The sequence below is a fragment of the Ammospiza nelsoni genome, chromosome 18 (genome assembly GCF_027579445.1).
Source record: "Ammospiza nelsoni isolate bAmmNel1 chromosome 18, bAmmNel1.pri, whole genome shotgun sequence".
Lineage (NCBI taxonomy): Eukaryota > Metazoa > Chordata > Aves > Passeriformes > Passerellidae > Ammospiza > Ammospiza nelsoni.
The window spans coordinates 2,988,230-3,011,326 of record NC_080650.1 but is presented as its reverse complement, the minus strand read 5'-3'; the positions used below and the strand labels follow the sequence as shown (position 1 = coordinate 3,011,326).

The 23,097-nt window shown below is 47.6% G+C and overlaps 1 protein-coding gene across 1 annotated transcript in view; it reads right to left on the bottom strand.

The window, feature by feature from the left end:
* SETD1B (SET domain containing 1B, histone lysine methyltransferase) overlaps nucleotides 1–23,097 on the bottom strand; it is a 47,447-nt gene that overhangs the window by 10,471 nt on the left and 13,879 nt on the right. The window contains exons 7-12 of the mRNA XM_059484889.1: nucleotides 6,822–7,592; nucleotides 4,110–4,280; nucleotides 3,168–3,255; nucleotides 2,155–2,372; nucleotides 1,773–1,905; nucleotides 656–1,120 (exon numbers count right to left, since the gene is read on the bottom strand). Of these exons, the coding sequence (XP_059340872.1) occupies nucleotides 656–1,120; nucleotides 1,773–1,905; nucleotides 2,155–2,372; nucleotides 3,168–3,255; nucleotides 4,110–4,280; nucleotides 6,822–7,592 (1,846 nt within the window). The remainder of the gene's footprint in view (nucleotides 1–655; nucleotides 1,121–1,772; nucleotides 1,906–2,154; nucleotides 2,373–3,167; nucleotides 3,256–4,109; nucleotides 4,281–6,821; nucleotides 7,593–23,097) is intronic.

Below are 23,097 nucleotides of genomic sequence, written 5' to 3'. Positions count from 1 at the left end.
TAGATTTCCCCCAGTTGCCAAATTACTCAAGCTTTATGCATCTCACTCCTGTTCTAGTAAAAGGTTTCCAGTTTCCTTGGGTTAAGTACAACTCTGTATTGATTGAAGACAATTTCCTTCTTCCAGAAAACTACTGAGTATCACTCATTTAAAAGGAGTAGGTGACAAAACCACCCAGAAATAATATTAGGAACCATAGATAACTCTGAGACTCCACTCACCTGCCCCATGCAGCTTCCCTGTCACATCCTGCTTTGATATTAAAACCAAAAAGAGCCAGTAGTGGCATTCCTGTTCTGTTTTAGCAGCCACAGCTTTTCTATCTTGAGCTTCAGCCACCACACCACCCGATCAGTCACCCTCAGACGATGACAACTGTTCAGTTCCTCTAGGACTCCAACTAAACTGACCCAGGATAAGATTCTGGATACAGTAACCACAGTATTTTTAGTAGCAGCTGGCTCATGTAAAGCTCCTTACTAGGAAGGAAAGTTCAGCACAGAGCTCTTTCCCTGTACAGATAATCCCTAGCCTAGAGCCAAGACTGGAAGAAGAAAGAGAACAAGGGAAATACAAACCCATACATATTGGATACTGGGAGAAAATTTACTTGGAAACATAATAACAAAACTCCAAAGGACATGGAAGGGCATACCTGTCCTACAGATGGGAGAGAGTGCAAGCTTTGTCTCCTGGTCTCTTTCCATAACCAAATGTTTCAGAGTTTCAGCAGCAACAGGAGCCCCCAGGACTTGGCCACACTCACTATCCCCTGCCTTGATTTCTTCACTGCCTTCATCTTTCACTGCCAAAGCTGGCTCAGCAAGTCCCAAGCCTGTGGCATCCATGTAGTCATCCACAGGATACAGGTCCAAAATAGTCTCCCTCTCATCATCAGGAAGCTCATGACAAGCAGATTCAGGCTCTGGCTCAGCAACCATGGCTTCTCTGCCTTGATCTTCAGCCACCTCTTCCTCCTCTTCTTCCTCCTCCTCTTCATCATCATCATCATCCTCCTCATCTTCATCATCCGAGTCTGAACTGGACTCGAATTCAGAGGAGTCCTCACTCTCATCAGATGATTCAGCTTCAGCCTTGGAAGACGAGGGACTTGCTACATCTGCAAGAACAAACTCCATTAGCTCTGCTTTCTGCCTTTAACAATCAGTCAGGGGCCAATATCCCTTCCCCTGTATAAGAGTGGAAACAGCAGCACCAGCAGCAGGTGGGTTTGAAGGAGTGGCCTCCCAATTCAGTTATTTTTGCAGAGATTGATAAATCCTGTCCCTTACAACAATCACCATACAACAGTGAGTAGTGGTGCTGCCTGGCATCTCCAACCTGGGTCTCTTGGTGTATTGTATTTTTTACTAAGATTTTCTGCAGCCTTTACACATGGCCTTAAAAAGTGGAAACTACCACCTGCCAGAGCAGGAACTGATTGCCCTTTTCAGAAATCTGGTCCCTTCTTCCCCCAGCCACTCCTGTTTCACAAAACAAGCACACATTTAGCTGAGCTTGAGACCAGTGCCCCTGGGGCTGGGTTGGGCTGAGATCAGGTAGGGACTGGAGAGCTCAAAAAGGACCCAGTGACTGAGGGATCACAGAAACCTCACAGGTATTAATTAAAAATATCTCTCTGCATTATATTGTGTAAAACTGCCCAGTGAAAGGAGGTACACAAGTAACAAAATCAGCTCACAAAGGCAAAGGGAGACCACAGCTGACCCAAAGGTGACACTTGTGACACTGCTTCCACTGCAGCTCCTTACCCTCCTCGGAGTCCTGCTCCTCCTCCTTGTCACTTGTGTCTATGCCTGTCTCCTCCTCATCATCTTCATCCTCGTCTTCGTCATCATTTTCATCCTCATCATCTTCATCATCCTCCTCCTCCTCTTCTTCCTCCTTTGCAAAACAGATTGCCAAAAATGAACAGTGCCTGAGCCTGTCCCTGGCTGCAGTAACCACCAGGGACTCTCAGGGAGGCTGCCAGAGAACTTGAAGAGGGAGTAACTGGCAGAGCTCTGTAAGGACAGACAGACAGACCCCACCAGGAGCACTCATCTCCCAGAAAAAGGAACTTTGGCACTTAGCATGACCAGGCCCCTTTTTAATGACAGACAGCACTGAAACTGCAGCCTCACACCAACACACCTTGCCAGGTGCTGCTTTCACCAAGCCTCCCTCTTCCTCCTGCTCCTCTTCCTTCTCTGAGGAGGACTCTTCCTCTTTCCCTGATGTCTCATCTCCCTCCTCTCCCTCGCTGTCCAGCTCCAATGGCCTCGCTGGTCGCCGCCGCAGCCCCACAGCCTCTGCGTCCTTCTTTGACAGGTCAGATGTTGTATCAGAAGCATCCCTGTCCCTCTCTGACTCTGAGGAGCAAAAGCAACAGAAATTACCATCTAATACCTTGGAAAGGACAGAAAGAGTTAACTCCATAAGGGAAACTTCTTTGGGAAGATGGAAGTCAGGAGCAATGTGCCCATGTGGTGTGAGGGTCCCCAGGCTTACAGGGACCTGCTGATGTCACAGTGAACAGTGCTGATGGCAAAATGTGGGTGGCCAAGCCTGACAGGAAACAACAGCATGAGTGAGGTCAGGACAGGCAACCTGAATTTAATGCTTTTATGTTTCATTTTTTGGCTTCACAACCACTTGTTAATCTGAATTGACTTCTACATGAACCCATGTGCAAAACAAAGGGTATTCAAAGCTTTGTCTCCTCTTTACTCTTCCCTGGTAATAGGAAATAATGTTAAGATATTTTCAAACAGATTTTTCTGGCAAGTAACTTTGGTTTCTTTCTCAAATCAAATGCAGAGCAAACTGTTGCATGCTTCCTCCCATCACATCCCAGGGAGCTGTGTGCACACCCCAAAGAGCCCATGAACCCATCTGAGCTCCTTCTGCTGGGGCCCAGCACAGCTAAAATAGGTTATGAGTTATTCTTAAAATGTGGATCTTAAACTTCCCACCAGTGAATTTCAGATAATTGAACCCAGAGGGGCCATGGCCCAGCTGATCTGAGCTCTGTGAGAAGCAGGTTTGGCTCAGATCCTTGACTCTGTGTTTAACTGTAAGTGAGCACACTGCTGTGAAGTTTAAAGGATTCAGCTTGGTGGGGTTTGCATCTGCTCCTGGGTTTCAAACAAATGCACTTTGCAAACCTTCATCTTCATCGTCCACAGAAGTAGAAGGCCGGATTCTCTTCTGATCTCCTGCTGAGGCAGCTTCAGGTGGCTCCTTTCTTTTCACCTGAACAAAAGACACAATTAGCATTTCTGAAAGTTTAGAAACAGCAGAAATCAACTTCTTAAGCAAATTGCCACTTCTTTACTTTGCTGTGGTCACAGCAGAAACCAAGGGCCACTTCCCAGCTCTTCATCTCTTTATTTGCTTGCAAACAGAATTTCACTCTGAATGAAACTCTACCCCTTCAATTTGCATGAAAACACCCTAGGTACCAGCATGGTGCATGTCATCACCTGGTACTTTGAGGATGACAGAGAAAACTCTTGACAAATCCATGTGTCTGAGATTGTAGTAGAACAGAAAGTGAGCCTAAGCCCAGGGCATCTCAAAGAACCTCAAAGCAAGTTTTATTCTAAATAGAGACTGGAGAATTTCTCATCCCAAACCTTTTACTTGCACCTTCTGTGCATTCAAAAATCCTAATTTCAGGGAAGCTCTCTACAGCCCCCTACCCCAAACTTTAAGATAATTTTAATTTTTTATGCAAATGCTTTTCAAAATGGATACCCTGTGCTTCTGAGGAGGCAAAGTTCAAGCAAACTGAGACTCAGCTACCAAGCCATCAGAGATTGCAGCCAGAACAGTAACTGTGTAAAGCACCATGAGCATACATGTATTTTATGATGATGCTGAAATGCTGTGTCCTAAAGACAGGGAGATCCTCTACAGCTAATTCACACAAGGGGAGGATGAAAAGCAAAGGGAACAGAGGCTCCTTGCTCTGGTCCTGGGGGGTCAGAAGCAACCCCAGAGTGGAGTGAACAGCCTGAGGGCTCTGGGGCACAAACCTAGCAGGTCTGTCCTCCTAAGGCTCCTGTGGGGGATGGCAGCACAAGGAAGAGAGGTTTTGTTCTCACCTTGAAGGATGGCAGGCGGATGGCGCCCCGCAGGCCGATGCCAAGGCCGATGGCCTCGTAGCCCAGCCCTTCTCCCTTGTTCCAGTTCTCCAGCAGACAAGAGGCCATTCGATCCTTTGGCTTTGGTTTTTCCTCCACTTCTCCTCCAGACTTCACTGGAGTGAGAGATGCCTGCAACAGAGAAGGCACATTTGAGAGGGGAAGTTCCCTGGGAAGGACACAAAGTCTGGAAATCATTTAAATAGTCAGGGTTTGGGAAATATCACTGTCCTGCCCAGGCATCAGTTTCTTGGAGGGCATCTGAAGGTGCCCCACACCTGAAAGGAACTAGAGCTGCATAGAATAATAAAAATAATTTGAGTGTGCTTTAGGCAAGTCAGCCCAACAATGTGTTATCCACCTTCCCTTGCTAACCCACATAACTGAAAGCAACTCCAGACCTTCCAGTTGGGAACATCTTCCTTCTGCTGAGTGCCAGGCCAAAAATAGTGCATAAAAAAATCACACACATCCCTGTGTTCCCTTAGCAACCAGAGCCCCAGTCCACAAAACCTGTCAGAAGGCTCCAGTCCTGGCAACACGGACATGAAAATATTTAGGTGAAACACCAAAGGGTCTACAAAATAGACACACAGCCTCAACAAATCCTTTTTCAGCAGAGCTGAGGTGTGAAGGAAGAGCAGGAATTCAGCTCTCTGCAGCTGTGGAGAGGTGGAAAAGCCAGGAGAATGTCACACATGGTGGCACATGATGTTCTGCCCAAAGCAGGGGCACTGGAGGTGACACTCACCTGCATCAGCCCAGGACACAACACCCCAAAGAGTTTCTCCTGCACACCCTACCAGAGCTCACAGGCTGAAGTGGGCTGTAATCACCAAAGAGGCAGCACAAGCTCAGCTCTCCTGCTAATTAGGGACAAGACTAATGGGAATATCAAGCAGGGAATCCAAGCAGCAGCGTTCTGTGGCCAGGATGCCTGGTTACTCCTGGCACTCTGCTTAATGCATCTTACCTAGGCTTTCAAACCTAACCCACCACTAGATCTGGGAACAAAGAAAAGCTTTGCCCTAGCTCAGGCAGAAAAGGTCCATGGAATGTGCTGCCTTCCCCAGCAACCTGCTCCCTTCACAGCTTTCACCCCACACAATTTCCACCCTGCCTGACCCAGGACACCAGATTTATCCTTGAGCCTTCCCACCCTTTTCCTAGGGCATGATGCCTCTTGGAAGTCACTCAGCTGCCAGAGCTGGAATCAATCAATCAATCAATCAATCAATCAGCTGCCTTTGATGGAACACAGCAGCCAGAGCACTTGGGGAACTGACCTCTAGCTGCCACCAAGGAGCCCAGTAACCCCCCCTCACACATACAGACACCAGCAATGGGAAGGTACAGTTAAATATTCAGTTTAAGCTGAATATTTGTATTTTGTTTTCTGCAAAAGCAGGCAACTTCTGCCTGAGAAGGAATCTTGTCTCACTCCAATGCCAGGGGTACTCAGTCCTAGCAGAAAGCTCTGAAATCTATGAGGTTTTTCTGTACACAACAATAACACATGCCCTGGGGCAGGAAGGGTTCTGGCATCTCTGTTCCTGGACAGAGAGCACACGTGGTTTCCCATGCAGCAATTTCACATTTTCAATTACACTGCTCACATCCAACATAACCTGTGGCAAGGACTGTGGTGAGCTGCTGTGGTACAGTCAGTTTCCCTTCCCAAAATGGCTTATAAACCCCAGGTGAGGGAAGAACACCCCAAATCCAGCCATAACTTAGGATGTCAGTGAGCCTGAAGATCTACCTCAACTTGCTTCTGCTTTTTCACCACAGATGTCTGGTTTAAAACAATTTCTTGAGTGTTTCAGTTGCTGTTTTTGCAACTCTTTGCTGGATCTGTTTCCTTCATTGCCCTGGAAACTCACGGGCCTCCTCCAAGACTGTCAGCACACGCTTGCTGGCAGGAGAAAAGCTCTGAGCATTAGTCAGGAGGAAGGGACGGGGTTTCTGCTGCACGTCACGCCAGCCAGCTCTAAGCCACAGTAAATTACACTGTCACAAAGCAGCTGTTAAGAAGCAGCATGACCAACTCCTCCAGAAAGCCAAGGAGCTCTCCCAAGCACCAGATTGACACACAACTGGTTTACACAAACAGGTGGTGAGGATACTGCTCTGAAAACTGACATACTTGCAGGTTGTGGTTTGGTCTGTTATTTTTACAGTAATTCACTGCAATAGTAATTTTGAGGTTTGCATTAACCTTTCTGCAGTGTTAGGTTTTTTGGGTAGTGACAAATTTACCACACATTAGATCGCAGAGCTGCTTGCTGGCTGAGGTACACTTCAAATTGGGTGAGAAAAGGATCAGAGGATTCATGCAAAGCTGCTTTCTCAACTAATCCCTGGAACTCTTGGTGTATTTGGCCAATGTTCAGCTTTTGCTGCCTTGTACATGCACTGGGGAGGGGGCAGAACTGGAAATACCCACACATCTCATTGCACAAAGTGGGGAACACAAGACAGAGGCTTGGTGGTTTCAAACATTCCTCTTGCATCTGACTTCAGTTTTTTGGAGCTAAACTTCAGTTTCCTCTTGTACATGAAAATTTAGGGGTTTGGGTTTTTTAAAGTCAGCTCCAGACTCCCGCTGACCCCACACCCTGGCCACAAACACTAAGAACAGCTCTCCCCAGGACACAGCAAGTGAAAACTCACCTTTGCCAGACGTTCCTTCTTGTCCCACCAGTCATCAAACGCCCGGAACGCCACCACTTCGACCATCTTGCGATTCAGGTCCCTTTTCATGATGGCCTTGAGCTCCTTCACTATGACCAGGAGGACTCCATCCACCGTGGCCTTGTGGGGATCTTCCTTCTTGGGCTCGTAGCCCGGGGGAGGAACCGAGGGGTCGAACTTGGGCAGAGGCGGCCACTGCTGCCCGCGGGCGAGGGCGGCTCCCATGGAGAAGGGGCGGTAGGGAGGGAGGTTCACAAACTGCATGCGGCCCGCCATGAAGGGCGGGTACTGGTACGTGTTCTGCGCCTGCATCATGCGGCTCAGCATCTGCGTTTGCATCTGGAAGGACATGGGCATGCCGCCCCACTGGTTGCCCAGGACGCTGATCATGTCCACCTGCATGACCGGGAACATGCCGGGGTGGAAGGGGGGCAGCGGGGGCAGGATGTGGGGCGGGGGCACCCCGGGCGGGGCGGGCAGCGGCGGCGGGGGCACCGTGACCGCAGGGTGCGTGGGGGGCGGGGGCGGGGGCAGCGGAGGGGGCATGGGGAAGCCCGGCTGAGGAGGAGGAGGAGGAGGAAGAGGAGGGAATCCCGGTGGTGGCAGCGGGGGGATGGACGGGGCCATCACGGCCGTGTTGCTGACGGAGGAGTTCACCACAATGGTTTTGGCACAATCCGCGCTGGTGATGGGCGCAGGGTTGGTCTCGTCGTCAGAGATTTCCATGTCCTCCCCTGAGGAATGCTGACCCTGCCACAAAAGAGAGAGAAAAGGTGACGAGCACATTCTCTTTACATTAAATACCACAGCGCTGGGCTGCTTCAAACAAAAGCTAAGTTTAACACACATTTTAATTGGGAATGGAGAAAAGCGAGCAATGCTCTGAAAAGACAGGGCCCACTGTGCAGCTGGTGCCTATTGAAGCTTTTCTCTTCCGTGTCAGACCTCAGGAACCAGAGAGGTAAAAGCTTTCTAAAAGAGCATCAGCACCAACTGAACAAAACCCTCAGTCTATGGAGCAGGAGGAATTGCTCCCATGGTTGGTGAAATGCACACAATCCAAACATCCTTCACTGCAAGATACATTATCTCTTATTTGTATCTACTACTCCTAGGTACATTACACCATGAGTTTTTATTCCTTAGTTTTTCCATGCACAAATAATTATCCTGGTTTTCAATTATAATCCCTGGCTCGTTTGCTGTCAATTCCTAACCTCTAATTGTGGAAACACAATACCTCCTCCACAAGGCTGCTGCTACTAAAAGTTGTCTTGACTAGACCACAGCAATTCACATGGGAAAAAGAACCCCAATCTGGTTAAATTGCTTTTAAACATCAGAGTCAAAGTCATAAAAAGCTGGGATTCAAAGACATAGCTCATGTTGTGTTTTTAGACAAAATGAATACTTTACTAAACACAAGAAACACAGACTTGTAAGAAAATGCTAAAACTGTGTCCTGCCTCTGCTGCCAAAGGGATGGAAACTGGATTAAAATAGAGGGTGCCAGCTTGCTCTGAAGTTTCAAAGCTGCCTGACTAGGTCTCGTACAAAAGAAGTCTCAGGAACTACCTCCATCCTTACATGGTCACACCTGCACTCTGTGTCCTACAGGCACTTCAGTCCTCAAGGTGTCTCCAGCACCAAGAATTCACATGCATGAGTGTCACATCCCTGATAGGAAATACAGTAACCAAATCCTGCTGGAAGACATATCCACAGGGTGACAGTTTATCTAGGAAACATGAATGGGGCTGATCTCTGACTAGAGTGATGACAGCACACAGGACAGGTCCCTGTAACCTCCAAACAAGTGTCTCACATTGCTGATGTCAGTGAAGAACCCCCCATGTTCCCCAGCCCAGGGCACAGCAGGGATGCTGCTCCCAGCCAGAGCCCTCCTGCTGCCCTGGAGCCAGCAATCTCCATCAAATGCCTCTCTCTGGCACAATCCTGGCAAGAGTTTTGGAACCTGCTGGCTGTTATCAGCCAAATTTGACTGTAGATCTCAAAGATATTTATTGTTTGCTCCACACTTCGTGCCAGCAGGTACCTCTTCTGTCTGCTCTCCCAACAGTCTCCCCAGTGTGAAAGGAAAGAGCAGTATCAGACACTGGAGAACCTGGAAGTTCTGGGAAGAGCTGCTGAGGAGCAGACTTTGTTGGCAGTTTTCACATTGAAGCCGCTGTGATTTGATTCTTAACCTGTGAATTTCTCACTGGCGTGTGCAAACAAAAGCAGGAGCAGCTGAGTTGACTCTGCTACAAACTGTCACTGTGTGAAACTGAGCAACCACAACTATCCAAATCACTCCAAATGTTTCCCGTTTTATCAAAGGTCATCTCCGCTACAGCAGCCACCACCAGAGAGCAGGCTGAGCACGAGGCTTGCAGCAGCAGCTGTGCAAATCCTCCAGCCCTGGCACCTCCCCTCGCCCTGGCTTCCCTGCATTCCTGCGCTGCAGCACCAGCTCAGCACCTCCCGCAGCTCCTGGGTCACCCCCGAAAACCACTCAGAGCTTTAGTGCCCAAACTGCCCAGCAAGGAGACACCATTCACCTGGCAAACCCTGAGCAAGAGCTACTGACCCCTGGTAATGGTGATGGAGAGGGGACTTCCCTGTAGCCACGGAGTCACTTTAGTGCATCTGTGCATGCAGGGAGGACTCTGAGGGCTGTTTGTAAACCCTAAACTGAACAGCTAAAACAGAAGTAGAGATGATAACCCATTGCACCCAAGTCCTTCCAAAGGCCAGTAGTATCATGCCCTTGAGCTGCCCACATCTGGCTCACACTTGTCACCCTGCGTCCTCTCCCCAGCTGCTCTATTGCGGTCACGTCCCACGCCGAGGATGGAGGGGAATAAAAGGACGTTCTGCACTTTCAACCACTGCAGCTCCAGTGAAAGGAGCAGAGGAAGAGCAAAAGGGATGGCTGTGGCAGGTGTAAACAAGATTCCTGTGAAACAGACCCTGGTTTTCAGTAAGTGAACACAAAAGGCCCTGTTTAAAAGCACTGGCTCCAATTGCAAACGCTGGATGATGCTAAAGGTTGGCTCACGATAGAAAGCCAGGAGTGCTCAGGCTACCAAAGACAGACAAAATCAGCTCCAACTTCACATTCATCTCATCTGATGGGATATGGAGAAAAGTCACCCCATGAGGCCTCAGGGGAGACCAACACTGAGCAGTGTCAAGCCACAGATTCTCCCCAGTGCCTCCTGCAGGACCTTGCACCCTCCCAACCTCCCCCCCTGGAGCACCAGCAGCCCCCAGCCTGTCCCACCACACCAGATTTGTGCTCCTGCCCATCACCCAGAGCCCACTGCCATCCACACCAGCCTCTCATCAGCCTCAGTACTCATGACTGGACCTGGTAAATGGGATTTCCCTCTTGAAGGAAACATCACATAGAAAAAGCCAGTCCTGAACTTGCAGAGAGGAGGCAGGACGAGCAGGATTCCATGCTTGAGGGCACAGAGCTTCCTTCATCCATACATGCCTTAATTTTTACTTAAGCTGAAATGAGAATTGCTAAAGCAATAACCAGTGTTTGAAAGATTGAAATATTTTTCTTTTTTTTCCACTTCTGGTGCTCAGATGGGTCTACAGGAAGCAACAACAGATTCCCTGCTTCCTCCAATGCTGGGCTTCAACTCACCTCCACCTGCACAGTGCAGTCTGTGCTCCAGTTCTATCCCAGGCAAGATGGATAGGGAGAGAGAAGGACATTAAATGGCAGGGAGAAAAGGATCAGAAAAGGCACAGGGGGTAGGGGGAAAAGAATCACAAGGTTAGGAAAGAGGTCAAACCAAAAGATCATCTACAAGGAATTCTTCTTTAAAGAAAGTTGAGAGTAACGAATATTTAAAGCGGATTACTTTCCTGTAACTGTTCATATCTAAGGGGGAAAAAGGCAGGCACCAAGTGAAAGAGATCAAGGTACAGATAGAAAAAGCAAGGGGAGACATAGAAAGATCTTCTGTTATTTGAATTTCTTTTCATTCACCTGTCTGAACCTGGATTTACTATGGCTGCTACCAAATACCTCTCAGGGTAGAGCTGAAAAACACCTGTGCTGTCCTCTCAAAGAAATGGCCTTCTAGCTGGCCTCCCTCTTTGCTCTCACAAGCAGAAAAAAGTGAGCTGACAGATGACATACATACTGCTATGAGAATGTCACAGCCATCATTGTAAAAAAAAAAACCTGTGTCAATCAGTCCCAGAGTTCACCTGTCTGTTCCTGAGGTCATCTGCTACAATGCCACCAGAAAATCTCTCTTCAGCCCACTGAGAGAAATACAATTTCCAGCTAAATTAATTTGTGCTGCCATCTTTACTTTGGATTAATTAAATTAAGAGTTAGCAAAACAGGTATTTAATTATACGCATGACACATTTTTCCAAGGGTTCCTTAATGATGCAAATTTGTTGGGAGAGATTCATGTCAGCGTAACTGGTTATAAATGGCCTCATTCACTGTTCACCCAAAATGTTAATTGCCACCTTTAACACCAGCAGAGTGTGCAGAGACTCTTAAGTGAAGTGAGGGAACATCCTGGGATGCCACTCCATCAGCTGGAATAGTGACAGGGTAGAGCCACTGGCTACAGGGCATTGATCCCACCTCAGAGCCATACCCAGCGTTTTGCAGGCAAATGTTAATTGCTCCAGAGATAAGAAACTACATCCCAATATCTGCATGCAGCCCTGGCAGCTTCCAGCAGTGAGGAGCTGCTCCATCCCCTGACCCAGAGGAGCACTGACACAGTGGCAGTGATTGGGACCTTCACGTTGTTCAGAACCTTCCTTTTACAGGCAGAGAAACTTCCATTTCCTTCTAAAAGGCCATCTGATAAAAGAATTTACTCAGAATTTCAGAACACTTATTAAACACCATCAGCTTACAGCTCATTTCACTGAAACAGTCTGCTGGGTACCAAGTTATATTTGAGGTAGGGAACTGTGCCACTGAACATAGCAACTGCTCTGGCATTACCTGGCTGAGCTCTGGTGCATCAAAATAATGAAATGCAGGATCGATGGCATTCAGCACAGTACAAGGGCATTAGCCTTCATGGTTTTCAATAAAGCTAGAACTTTAAAGAAGAAGGGACTCTTGGACAAAAAAGTTTTCCTAACCTGATTAAACAGTCATCACTTGGTTTTGGATTATGTCCAAGCAAGCATTGAAAAAAATTCACAAGTGATCATCTCACACTTCATCCTTACAAAAAAGCGGGGAAAGAAAAGCCTTCCGAGGTGAGGAGGAGAGGACAACTGACTGAAGAGGGTCACACACCAAGTCACTAACAGAGTCAAGAACAGACTCCCGGGTCCCTCTGACCTCCTACATCCCAACTCCAGCTGGCTCCCCACGCTGGGCTCACACCAGGCTCCTCACTGCCTGTGCTCTGTGTTTGACAAGGGAAACAGCCATGATCCCTGGGTGAGACCAGCTCAAGTTCTCTAAAACACAATTCTCTTCCCAGACTCCTTCAGCAGAGCATATTAAATAGAATGAGAGATTTCAAACCTGCCACATTTCTTACGCCACCATCCAGAAAAAAAATGAAGCCTGAGGTCACCAACCAGACACCTGCAACTCCTCCTCCAAGACCACTTCACTGAAAAACTCCTTTCAAGCTTGGCCCAGAGAATCCCACCATTCACTCTGCTAACAGAGTAAATACCAAATACCTCTTGTAGCCCAAAAATTGCAAACCCAGCAAGGGCTCCAGAGAGTATTGTTTTGTTCATCTGTAATCTGCTTTTAGCTTGCAGGCTCCCTGTTCTGGGCAGAGCACACAAGGAGGAGCCCTCAATGACATGGTGACATGGCAGAGGGACTGCTGAGCACTCACACCTCGCCCTGTCAGGCGTGAACAAGGCAGACTGGGCACCTCATTTACAAGGCACACAAGTATTTTTACTTTGCTAACCATAATTACAGCCCTGCCTCGGGAAGAACATGCTCAAGGGCGGTGCTTCACTGGCACACACGCAGCACAGGAGGGCAGAGCCACTCCAGGTGGTTTGCCAGCAGTCCAGCAGCAAAAACATAGAGCAAACTGCTGCCTGCACCTTCCTGGGTGAGCTTTCCAGCCTGGCCAGGTCACTGTGCTGCCCTGAGTGCCTGTGGTGGCTCGTGGTGGCCAGCCCACCACCTCTGCAGCCTGGACTGAAGCTGGATGAGGTTGCTGCCTCCTCCCCGTGGGTTAGTCAGGTCTTTCAACCTCCTCTGGGCAGCTGGGAGAGCTCCTGTCCTCCTGCTGCAGTCAGAGCCCACAAGGGCAACCACAGCAGCTCCTAATTGGAACAGCTTTCTGGTGTTTGCACTGTAATAAAATGCCCAGCTGGGTAATTGGCAAATGGAAATATTTACATATTACAAATCAGTGATTATAAAATACCTCCAGCAACATGTGATCCTATCTCTAGTAAAGAAGACTGCAAGGTTTTTATATAGTTATATATTTATACAGCATTTCATAAATGAACTTACAGGCAAAGGCTACAAACACACAGATCAGAGTGATGGACTCAATGCTGTGTCCCACAAAAAGGGGCACCAAAAAGGCCCTAACAGAGCAGGGATTTCTCACAGAAGGAGAGACACTCCTTGGATGTTTCAGTTTCTCTAGTACCAATTGCCAAAGTACCTCTCACTACCTGAAAGGAGAATTCAAGCTCTCTCTGATGACAATATCCCACCTAACACACACACTCTGTATTGGCTCAGGTTTGCTTTTGGTCTGACACTTACTTGCAGCACTTCTTTGGCACAGGCAATGCTCCCCACACCTACAGGGCTGCCCAACAAGTAAAACAAGTGACAATAATATCCAAGTGCTCATTGTAAACAAACAGCACTGCAAACACCAGCCCAATTTACGCCTCTTACTTTCCTTCCTAAGGCCAGGAGGGAACTTTGAGTTGGTATCTCAAACCACAGAAGGATAGAGGGAGAATTCCCTGGAAGACCCTGCTGGTCCCAGAAGAGGGGGATAGGGATCTTGTGTCTTGGGTCTCACAATGTGCTCCATCAGGTGCTGGTCCCATCCTGCGCATGGGGAGATGCCACAAGTAGGGATTTGGAAGGATGAGGATGACAGCTCAACTGGGCTGTCAGTGTGGGGCAGGAAGGGCTTTTGAGAAGAGAAGGCACATGGGGCTAATGCTTACAAAGGGAAAAGGTCTCCTCACTCACGTCCAGTATTTCCTGACACCAGGAACAGAAGTAAATTGACTTGTTTTAAGGACAGCAGGAGAGCTGGACAGCTGCCCAACAGCCCAGGCCATCATCAGAAAATCTAGTGAATCAAGATGACAAAACAAGCCAAAATGACTCCTGTAGGATGGACAGCAGTGCCAAAGAGCAATGCAGCCTCATGCAGATCCACACCACACTTCCTGCAGGCCTTCACATGCACTGAGCAGCTGAAATGGGGCTTGACACTTCAGGCCCTGTTTCAGACTCCAGAGGGGATCATCCTGTCTCCCTGCAGGACAGTGGAATAACATCAACATCTCCATGGAAAGGAACTGAGCAGTAGCTTAAATCAGTATTTCCCAAAGCAAAGCCCTTGATGTGACACAGGGCATGAAATGGTCCACACAAATCCCTATCAAAAATAGGAGAAAATTAATGCAGTGATTGAACAGGACTAACAGAACAGGTACTGACTGTACATAGGATCTCCAGTGGCTGTAGGAAATGATGCACAGATTCTTCCTTCCAGAAGTCAAAATAGATCCTGGAGTAAGAAACACCCACCTAGGCAGCTGCTAGGCATTGCCACAAGGCTAAGAACTTCTTTCATTCAGCAAGTGGTGCAGGGAAGGACAGACAATTCTAGGTGAAGCAAGAAGAAGGAGATGGGAAGCCCATGTGGAACAGTCTGAGGTAAACAGATCTTTACTGATCCAGAAAAACTTGAGGAATGTGATCCCAAGGGGAGAACACTAAATCATCATTCAGTACTTTCAAAAACCCATTCTCTTGAGTTTTTGAACAGTCCAGTCTTCAATGTGGATTTCAAGAACCCACTGCAAGAGCTTCCTAGGACAGAAATCTCAGAGCCAGGAATTAAACCAGTGGGAAAACAACTGCCTGACCTGCCTCAGCAGAAATCCTGAAGAGATGAAGTAGCAAAGAGAGCTAGGCTGAGGGGGTAGCTCTGTTTGTTAGTAAGCCATCCACAAAGAGGATGGCTTCATTCAGGTCTTCCTCCCTCCCAAGAGGAGAAGGCTCCAAACTGCAAACCCCATGGCATATGATGTGGTTACTGTCAGCAAGACCATTGAAGAAGGGACATTTGGAGCAGCCAGACACCACCTCTGGGCTTCCCATGCACCACAGACTCTCTGGGGTCTGCAGGGAGAGGCCAACATCACATCCCTGGGGTCCCCATTCAGCAATGCTGACACTGGAAACTTCCAGACACCCAGATCTGAGCAGAGACCGACACGAACACCCAACTGGGCAGGTCACAAAACCCAGTGAGAGTGTGAGAGGGGAGCCCCTGGCCCCAGCCCAGCCCAGGGCAGCCTGTGAGTGCCCCATGAGAGGCTGGCCTCCTGCATTATGTGCACAAATCGGAACTGGCAGGGTGATGTGTGCCAATTCAGGGCCAGCGTCATGTGGCCACGGCGTTTTTCATCACATATGAAACACCCTAAAATTGGATTTACCATCTCATGGAACCATGGCCTCTTCCCTCAAGTCTTAAGTAGATCTTATTAAGGAGGGGGAAAAAAGGGTTTCTTTATTGGGGGGAGGAGGTAGGGAAAGGAAGGAGGAAAAGAGAGGGGTGTTAACATTGGGAAGCCATGTAACAAGGCAGGCAGCAATGGTTGTTCTGGTTTCCCTATTTTAGATGGGGGGAAGGGACAGCTGAAGAGCTATTTGCAATCTAACTTCAAAGGCTTTAGTCGGCTGGGAGGCTAAGTCATGCATAAAAGGATGGTAGAGTGGCAAGAAAATACCCCCTGCAGATAAATTAGTCAGGGAATGTTCTCTGCTTTTCCCAAAGACTTTCATACAGCCTGACTGGCTTCACCCAGGTAAAGCCCTTTTCAGACCCCAGGTTCAGTGATGCAGAGTTCTGGGAACTAACCAGCCAAATACAACAGAAGAACTGAACAGTCTCTCTGAAAACTGAATGGCACTGGTACACATGCAATGGGCTCCTGTCATTTTCTGGCACCTCAGCTATTATTTCATTCTAAGGTCTGTCCACCCACAAAAGATGCAGAGCTCAAGGCAGCATCCCCTTCTCTACAGATGCAAAGAAAAGCAAGGAATTCAGAAGAAATCACACTGTACAGAGAGAACTCAGTTCCCAAAGCATTCTGTAACTCTTGCTCTTCATACTGGCGTGCAGAAATGCACCCACATTTCTACAGAAAGTACTTTGCCATCAAAGATAAAGGGAACTGGCAACATTAGAGCAGAGTCCACCTATAAGCAAAAAAAAACACCCTGCAATAACTGCGTGTGCAGAGTACACAGATCCCCCTCAGTTCAGTGCCAGGCAGGAGCTCACGTGCCAGCCCCTGACCTCACCCTCACACTTAAACCTTAGGTCAAATGGAACCATGAATTCAGATCTTGCTACCAAGAAGGAGATAAGGAAGGAGATAGGCATGGAAAACAGTCTAGCTCCCCAGGTGATAGCAGCATGTTGAAGAATAGGTTGTACACATGTTTAAACAGTTCTAATCAGCACAACTAGGCCAGTGTGATACTCCTCCCCTTTCACACAGTACTACAGTCACTGTACTCCTGAGTATCTGAAATCATGTGGCTACCACAGTTATGGCAGCATTGCCAGTGCCCTGTTCAGTGCCCTCTGCATTTCAGGGTTAGTACCAACAGTGGTTTCATTTGCAAGACCTGGATATCCCAACATGATCTGTGCAACACTGAGTCCCCTCAGAAGGGAGGGCAGAAATGAAGGAATTTTGGGTCTTGAAGAAGAATGGGCAAAAGAAAAGAGTTTTTGTTAGATTATTCATCAGTCTCATCCTTTAAAGCTCTCCTGCTCACTCCCACCTGCCCTCCACACCACTCTGTTCTAGCCCAGCACCAGCTATTTGAAAAGAAATATGCATGACAGAGGGAACACTGTTAATAAGGTCTTTAGGACCTTGTTATCATCCTAACTGCAGTCATGGTGGCTGCATGGTGTGGTTTCAAACAAGGAAACCTGTGGGTTTCTGTTCTGGACACAGCCACCACCACCCAGACAGGAAAACAGGGCATCTGCTGCATTTCTGAACTCCCAGAAAAACTGCTGCAGAGAAGATGGCTCAGCCAGCCTGCAGGACCTTGACAGACAAAAAGCATTTACCCACTCTGGCCAAAGCCCCCACTGGAGGTGGCACACATGCTCTGGGTGTGCTGGGACACAGGCTGGAGCAGCCCCAGGGAATGGGAGGCTCAGGAGACACAAACCCTCCCTGCCTGGGAGTCCTTCACAGCAGGGACCAAAGCCATGAGTGGCACCCTAATGAGCTTAGCAGCTCCTCATTTTCTGAGCATTACAACACAAACCTGACAAGTCCTTCCCAGCAAAGCAGTAGATGCATTAAAACCCTGCTAGACCACAGGAGATGCTTCACTCTGAGGAGCCTATTTCCAGCAGCTGAGTAGATGTTCTTCCTTAAAAGTAAGGGTGAGGGCAGCAAGAAACTGTTCCCCTTTGGTAACATTTCTCTTCTCTCTGGAGGCAGCTTGAATTTTTCACTGCTTTATTTCCTGCTTAGATTTTTCTTCTCTTGCTGTACTCGGATTTAGCTAAGTGCATGCAGTTAGAGAGAATAGAATCAGGCGCATCAATTGAGGAATGTAACATATTAATTAAAACAATAAAAATCTTTTTCTAAGACAAAGAGCACAAAATACCTCCAAGCTGTCCTTTTTCAAAGCCTGCTCAATGAGGGAAATGCAACTTTTCCCCCCTATCACTCTGTTTGGGTGACAAAAACATAATCCTAGTGGCTGCCAACTGCTGACTGATCCCTTAACAAAAATAATCCCTGTGCAGGACATAACATTTCTCATGACCTTCAAGAAGACACTAAACTTTTACTATCAAACTATCCTCACCATATGCAAAATAAATTGTAAAACCACAAGTGTTCTAAAGCACCAGAGTGGAAATACCCACAGCTGAGCTGTGCTCCCACTGCCATTTGTGCAGGCATAAAATATGCAAAAAAGAGAGAAGAGGTAAAGTGTGCTGATCCCCCACCTGTCCCCTAATTAGCAGGCAGGAGGTTTAAACAAACACATGAAAACACTTTTCACTTGGAACAAAACTCAGCTGTGCACTGTTCTGTCACAGGATAGTGCCCAGGCTCAGGATGCAGATGGGGTGAATAATGGATTAGATGTTTGTGGAAGAAGGTCCAGCAGCAGCTCCTGAGCTGAGCATTGCCAATCTGCTGCTCAGGAGGGACCCAGGGAGCTGCTGAGAGGCTGCTGCAAGGCACCCACTGCAGACCCAAAGGAAATAACCCCCAACAACACTGACAAGGAAAGGTAAAGATGTGCCTTCTCCTTGCTTACTCATGAGTCAGTCTGAGGTCTCTCCTGCTCTCTCCTGCAGCAGAGCTGCAATCAAGCTCTTCCACAGGTGACTGCTCAAGTGAAGGGCAGAGTGTCCATGGCAGAGCCAGCACCAGGTGATCCATGTTCTGCTCCTCAGACCCATCACTCCAGCTCTCAGGCTCTCCTGGGCCTCCTCATGTTGGTGACACTTTCTTTACTCACTTCTTTACTCCCTGCTTTAAAGAGCTTTGCTAAAGTGCTCGAGGTGAGTGAAGCCCTGCAGAACTCACAGCAGCACAGCATCAGCACAGCCCATTCCTGAGCAGACACAGCTAAACCCCTCTCTATCACACAGCTCTTTATTGGTATTTTTAAAGCAGCATTGGTTCAGATTGGTTCATTAGTTTGAAGTTATATACAAAGCCTTAAAAAGCCAGGTTACTTATTTAAAGAGTTTTGTGAAATAGTTGTGAGAAAGGCACAAAAGCAGGCAAGCACAGCTCTGTGCTCATGCATTCCATGCCCTGATCCAGTGGCCAGCTGCAAGGCATGGGCATCTTTTTATTTTTTAAGCAGTTCTGCAGGAACAGCTGCTGTGGTGGTTTGCAGCTCACCATTTATTACTTAGCACCGTTTGGCCTCAGCACCTTTTGAAGCACCAGAGCTGCACAGTGGTCATTATATCACCAACCACCATCAATACATCTCACTGAACACAGTCCTGAAGCTGTGCCTCACTAACACAACTGCTCCATGCAATGCTCTTGATATCACAGCTCAGTTAAAATAGCAAAAATACTGCAAAAACTGACCCTCCTCTGACTGCAGCACGTGTGCCCCAGCAACAACCCAAGACGAAGTCATGCAACAAGACTTGCTCAAGCTGAAGCCTGAACATCCAACCCAGGAGGGTTCACAGCTCACTGCTGGTGCCTGGCAGCCAGGCTGGGTGCCCCAGCATGACGCCAGCTCCCAGGGAATTTAAAAGCAACCCCAGCATCAGGACACCATCCTCCATCAGGGCTGCCCCTTGCCACCAAACCCTCACCACCGACCTGCAACACACCTCAGCTTTGCAAACCCATCTGCTGCTACCACTTTTCTGAGGTAATTTGGGAGATACATCCCACCTGACACTATATTAACAAGCAAATAAATTTGTTGAGATTCCCTTGTCAAAATTAATCCCTTCACACACATCTCCATGGCATACATTCCAGTGGTAGATTGCCCTTAATGTATTACTACAATTTGAATAATTTCATGCAGTATGAAGGATTTTCATATTTTCCAAGTATACCTTTTTCCTGACAATAGCAAAATGCTTGTAGCACCATGATAACAGTTGCTCACATTTATCTACATCCTTCAAAGACAATATTTCAATTATCTGCACTGGAAACTCTCAGCCACATCTGCCGACCAAAATGCCACATTTGGCAACTGCTTAGCAACAAGGACAGGAAACAGTCCCCAGAGCCATGTGCCAACATCACACCAGCTCCTGCTTCCACCAAACAACACTGCCATCACCTCAAATAAGTGTATTTTGTTCTGCCTGGGATACACAAGGCACCAGAAATAACAAGCTCCTTTGGGAAAAGGGAAATCTGGAAAAAAGCTGCCTGCTTCAGCAATCCCTCCCCAGGCTCCACAGGGAATGTCTCCCTGGTGTGTGCAACACATGTTGATCCTGCACCACAGGAGAAGGACAGGCTGCCTGGACATAACATTAAAACTATGTCTGCTCACTGCCAAGCACAGTTCTTGTGGAAAAAATCTGGATGTCAGAGAGTAACTCCCACCCCACATCACCCACAAAACCAGCAGACATCAGAATCCTTGATCAGGACAGCACAAAGGCCCAGGAAAAAAAAAATCTCATCCATCCTTAATCTTACCCACCCTGCACCATACTCAGCCCTCCTCTTCCTCAGGCTCTGTGCCATTGCACTCAGTGGCACAGGGAATCTGGGCAGCAGTGAGCCTGAGAACATCCCACCTTGAATGCTTGAAGGTGCAGGCAAGGAGGTGAGACAGGGAGGACTCGACCTTGGCAAGACCATCTTTGTTTCTCCTCCTCTTCCTCCCCTCCATTTCTCAGAGCCTTTTTCCTAACTATGTCCCTGACTTGCTGCCTGATACTGAGAGAGATGGGGCAAAATGCAGGCGAGCTGGTCAAAGGTGTGTGGTAATTGCACTTAGCACACTGTTATCAACTCCACAGAAACACACAGTCCAAACATAGCCCTTTGGAGCAGCCAGCAACTCCAAACCCACCAAAAGGAGCCAAAGTTGAGGGAAAGCTGCAAGGTGGGCTCCAGGTGTCCCCTCTGCAGGCTCGGTGCCAAGCAGAGCCCGGGCAGTTTCGGTTCTGGCGCTGCCTCCGTGCTCGGACACCGCCGGAGCGCAAGCCACCAACAACTTCCTCTGCTCAAACTGCTCCTGGAGAAACACCCCTGCAGCAGCCAGAGGAGCAAACCTCTTCCAGCCCAGAGAGAAATGAGAAACCTCAATCTGCTGCCTTGCTATTTCCACTCCATGAGGCCTGTCTGCACTGTTGGAAATGTGTGAAAGCAGATGCTGACCTTATTTTAGCACTATGCAAATAAAAAAACATTTTTAACTTTTTTTTTCCCTTACCATTTTCTTTCTTCTTTGTTTTTTTAAATATTTTGTTTTTAGGAGCACAAAATGTGAGCAGTCTTTTTGTCATGATGAATGGGCATTTCCAAAAGCAAGCACTGCACTTTCATAACAAATCCTGAGACAGCAATAACACGTCTGGGTCAAAGGAGCCCTCGTGGGCAGGTATGTGATGCACAGACTTAACGATCTCACAAGTTTCATTTTGAGTTCTGCCCCATCTTCACTAGGTACAAACAAGTGCCCCAAACTGAAAATTAAAATTAACAGAAGGGGGGTGGCAAAGTCATGGGCCTCAAAATTGATGCAGTATGGAAAAAACATTCTACTGATGAACTGTATCTATTTAGAGGACTCCAGGAAAGGCACCAGCCAGCAGAAATTTGAATAAGAGCTCAGTGTCTGCTCAGTGCTCTGTGTCAGACACAGACACATATAGAACACAGCGGCTGCTCCGGCATCTTCACAACCAGACCCAGAAATTAGTGCTGTTCTGGTGGCTGCCAGCACAATATGTTAACAGCAATTATTTTCTCAATATTTCTACTGATTACCTAACACACTGGCACGTTTTCTCAGTGTCACTGCATGTTGCAACACACGCCGCCATCCAGTAACTTGTCTGCATTCCCTTGGTCACTTTTCACAGGCATCAGATGCAAAACGCAACTGGAATGATAATGGGTTGGAGAAACTGTGAGGAAAATGTGTCACTTCAGTGTGAGGCTTCACAGCCTGCATTTATGACATCTGAACATTCAATATCGTCACTGCTAAATCCTGAGGGCTGTAAAGAATAGGAAGAGCTCTGCAAGCAGCAAAAGGAAGATGGTCAGTGGCTCTCTAGCTGTGGATGGTCTGCAGAGCCCAGATCTGAAGATATTATTCCACCATAAGTTGTGTGCTATGGTTAAACACTAATTTGGAGCTAACTTTGCAGTGCAGAGGCATCTACAGATTATACAAACACAAAATAAGCAATGGTCTACCTATTTACAAGCAGTTCAAGTATACACAGTCAGTCTGCCAGGAACTGAAAATTTACAGAAAGTCACTGGTGGAGAAACAGAACAAACTGAGCCTGTGATGAGAGTATTGTCAGTAACAGTGATTTATAAAAAGGAATGGCAATGTCAATTCTATCAGGTATGCAAAATAAAAAAGCCTCAAAGCCTTGGCCCGGTGTGAGAGCAAAAGAACCACTCAGCCTCCCAACCACAGCCTGCTTTCTATTTTTCAGTTACACTCCACAGCATTTCACCATTTCCAGCTCTGTTATCAACCAGAGACACGTTCTCTCACTCTACTGGAGCTTCTTGCTATCCAAATAAACCAAACCACAAACAGTCAAATATTTTTCCATTCAGGTTTCCTTCCCCCCACAAGCATACATGCATGAGGGGTGTATCATCAGGAATGCCAGGTGGATCCTATGCAACACTGCTCTGAAAAAGTGATGGTAAAAACTGACACTGGGCTTGTTACCTCTTGCTCCTTCCTCTACTGAACATTTGTCTGGTCAAGCTCTCTGCTCTGCTAACCACTCTGCAAGCACTCCAAGAATCACATCAGAGCCAAATACAAAAAGTCAAAAGTGAAATACAACTTAGCAAAAATGAACAGACTCCTCTGCTTCATATAAATTTTTGCAGGAGCAGCAGGTTGTCATGTGGTAAATGAATCAGTGTACAAGAAAGCAATCCCTGCCTGTGGTCTTCCAGCATCAATTCTGAAAAAAAGGTAAAATAACAACCTTCACTTCCACTGCTGGACATCCTTGCCTTGGTCAGGTTATTTAGGAGTGGGTCCTCAGCATCTCCAGGAGGATGCAGAGCTGCAGTCCTGCCCCAGCCTGCTCCCTCCTCAGGACTCAGTGTCTGAACAGAACACTGAGCTCCCAAAGGGGCCAGTGGGCCACTGTAGTGTCACATTTAAATCACCTTTTGAGGGATTTGTGTGCTGCCTTTCTCTTCTGAGCAAGCTCAGACTCCACAAGATCCCCTGAAGTATCTGTGGCTTCTCACTGCTGCTGTGTGTGGGTCAGGGAGGGCA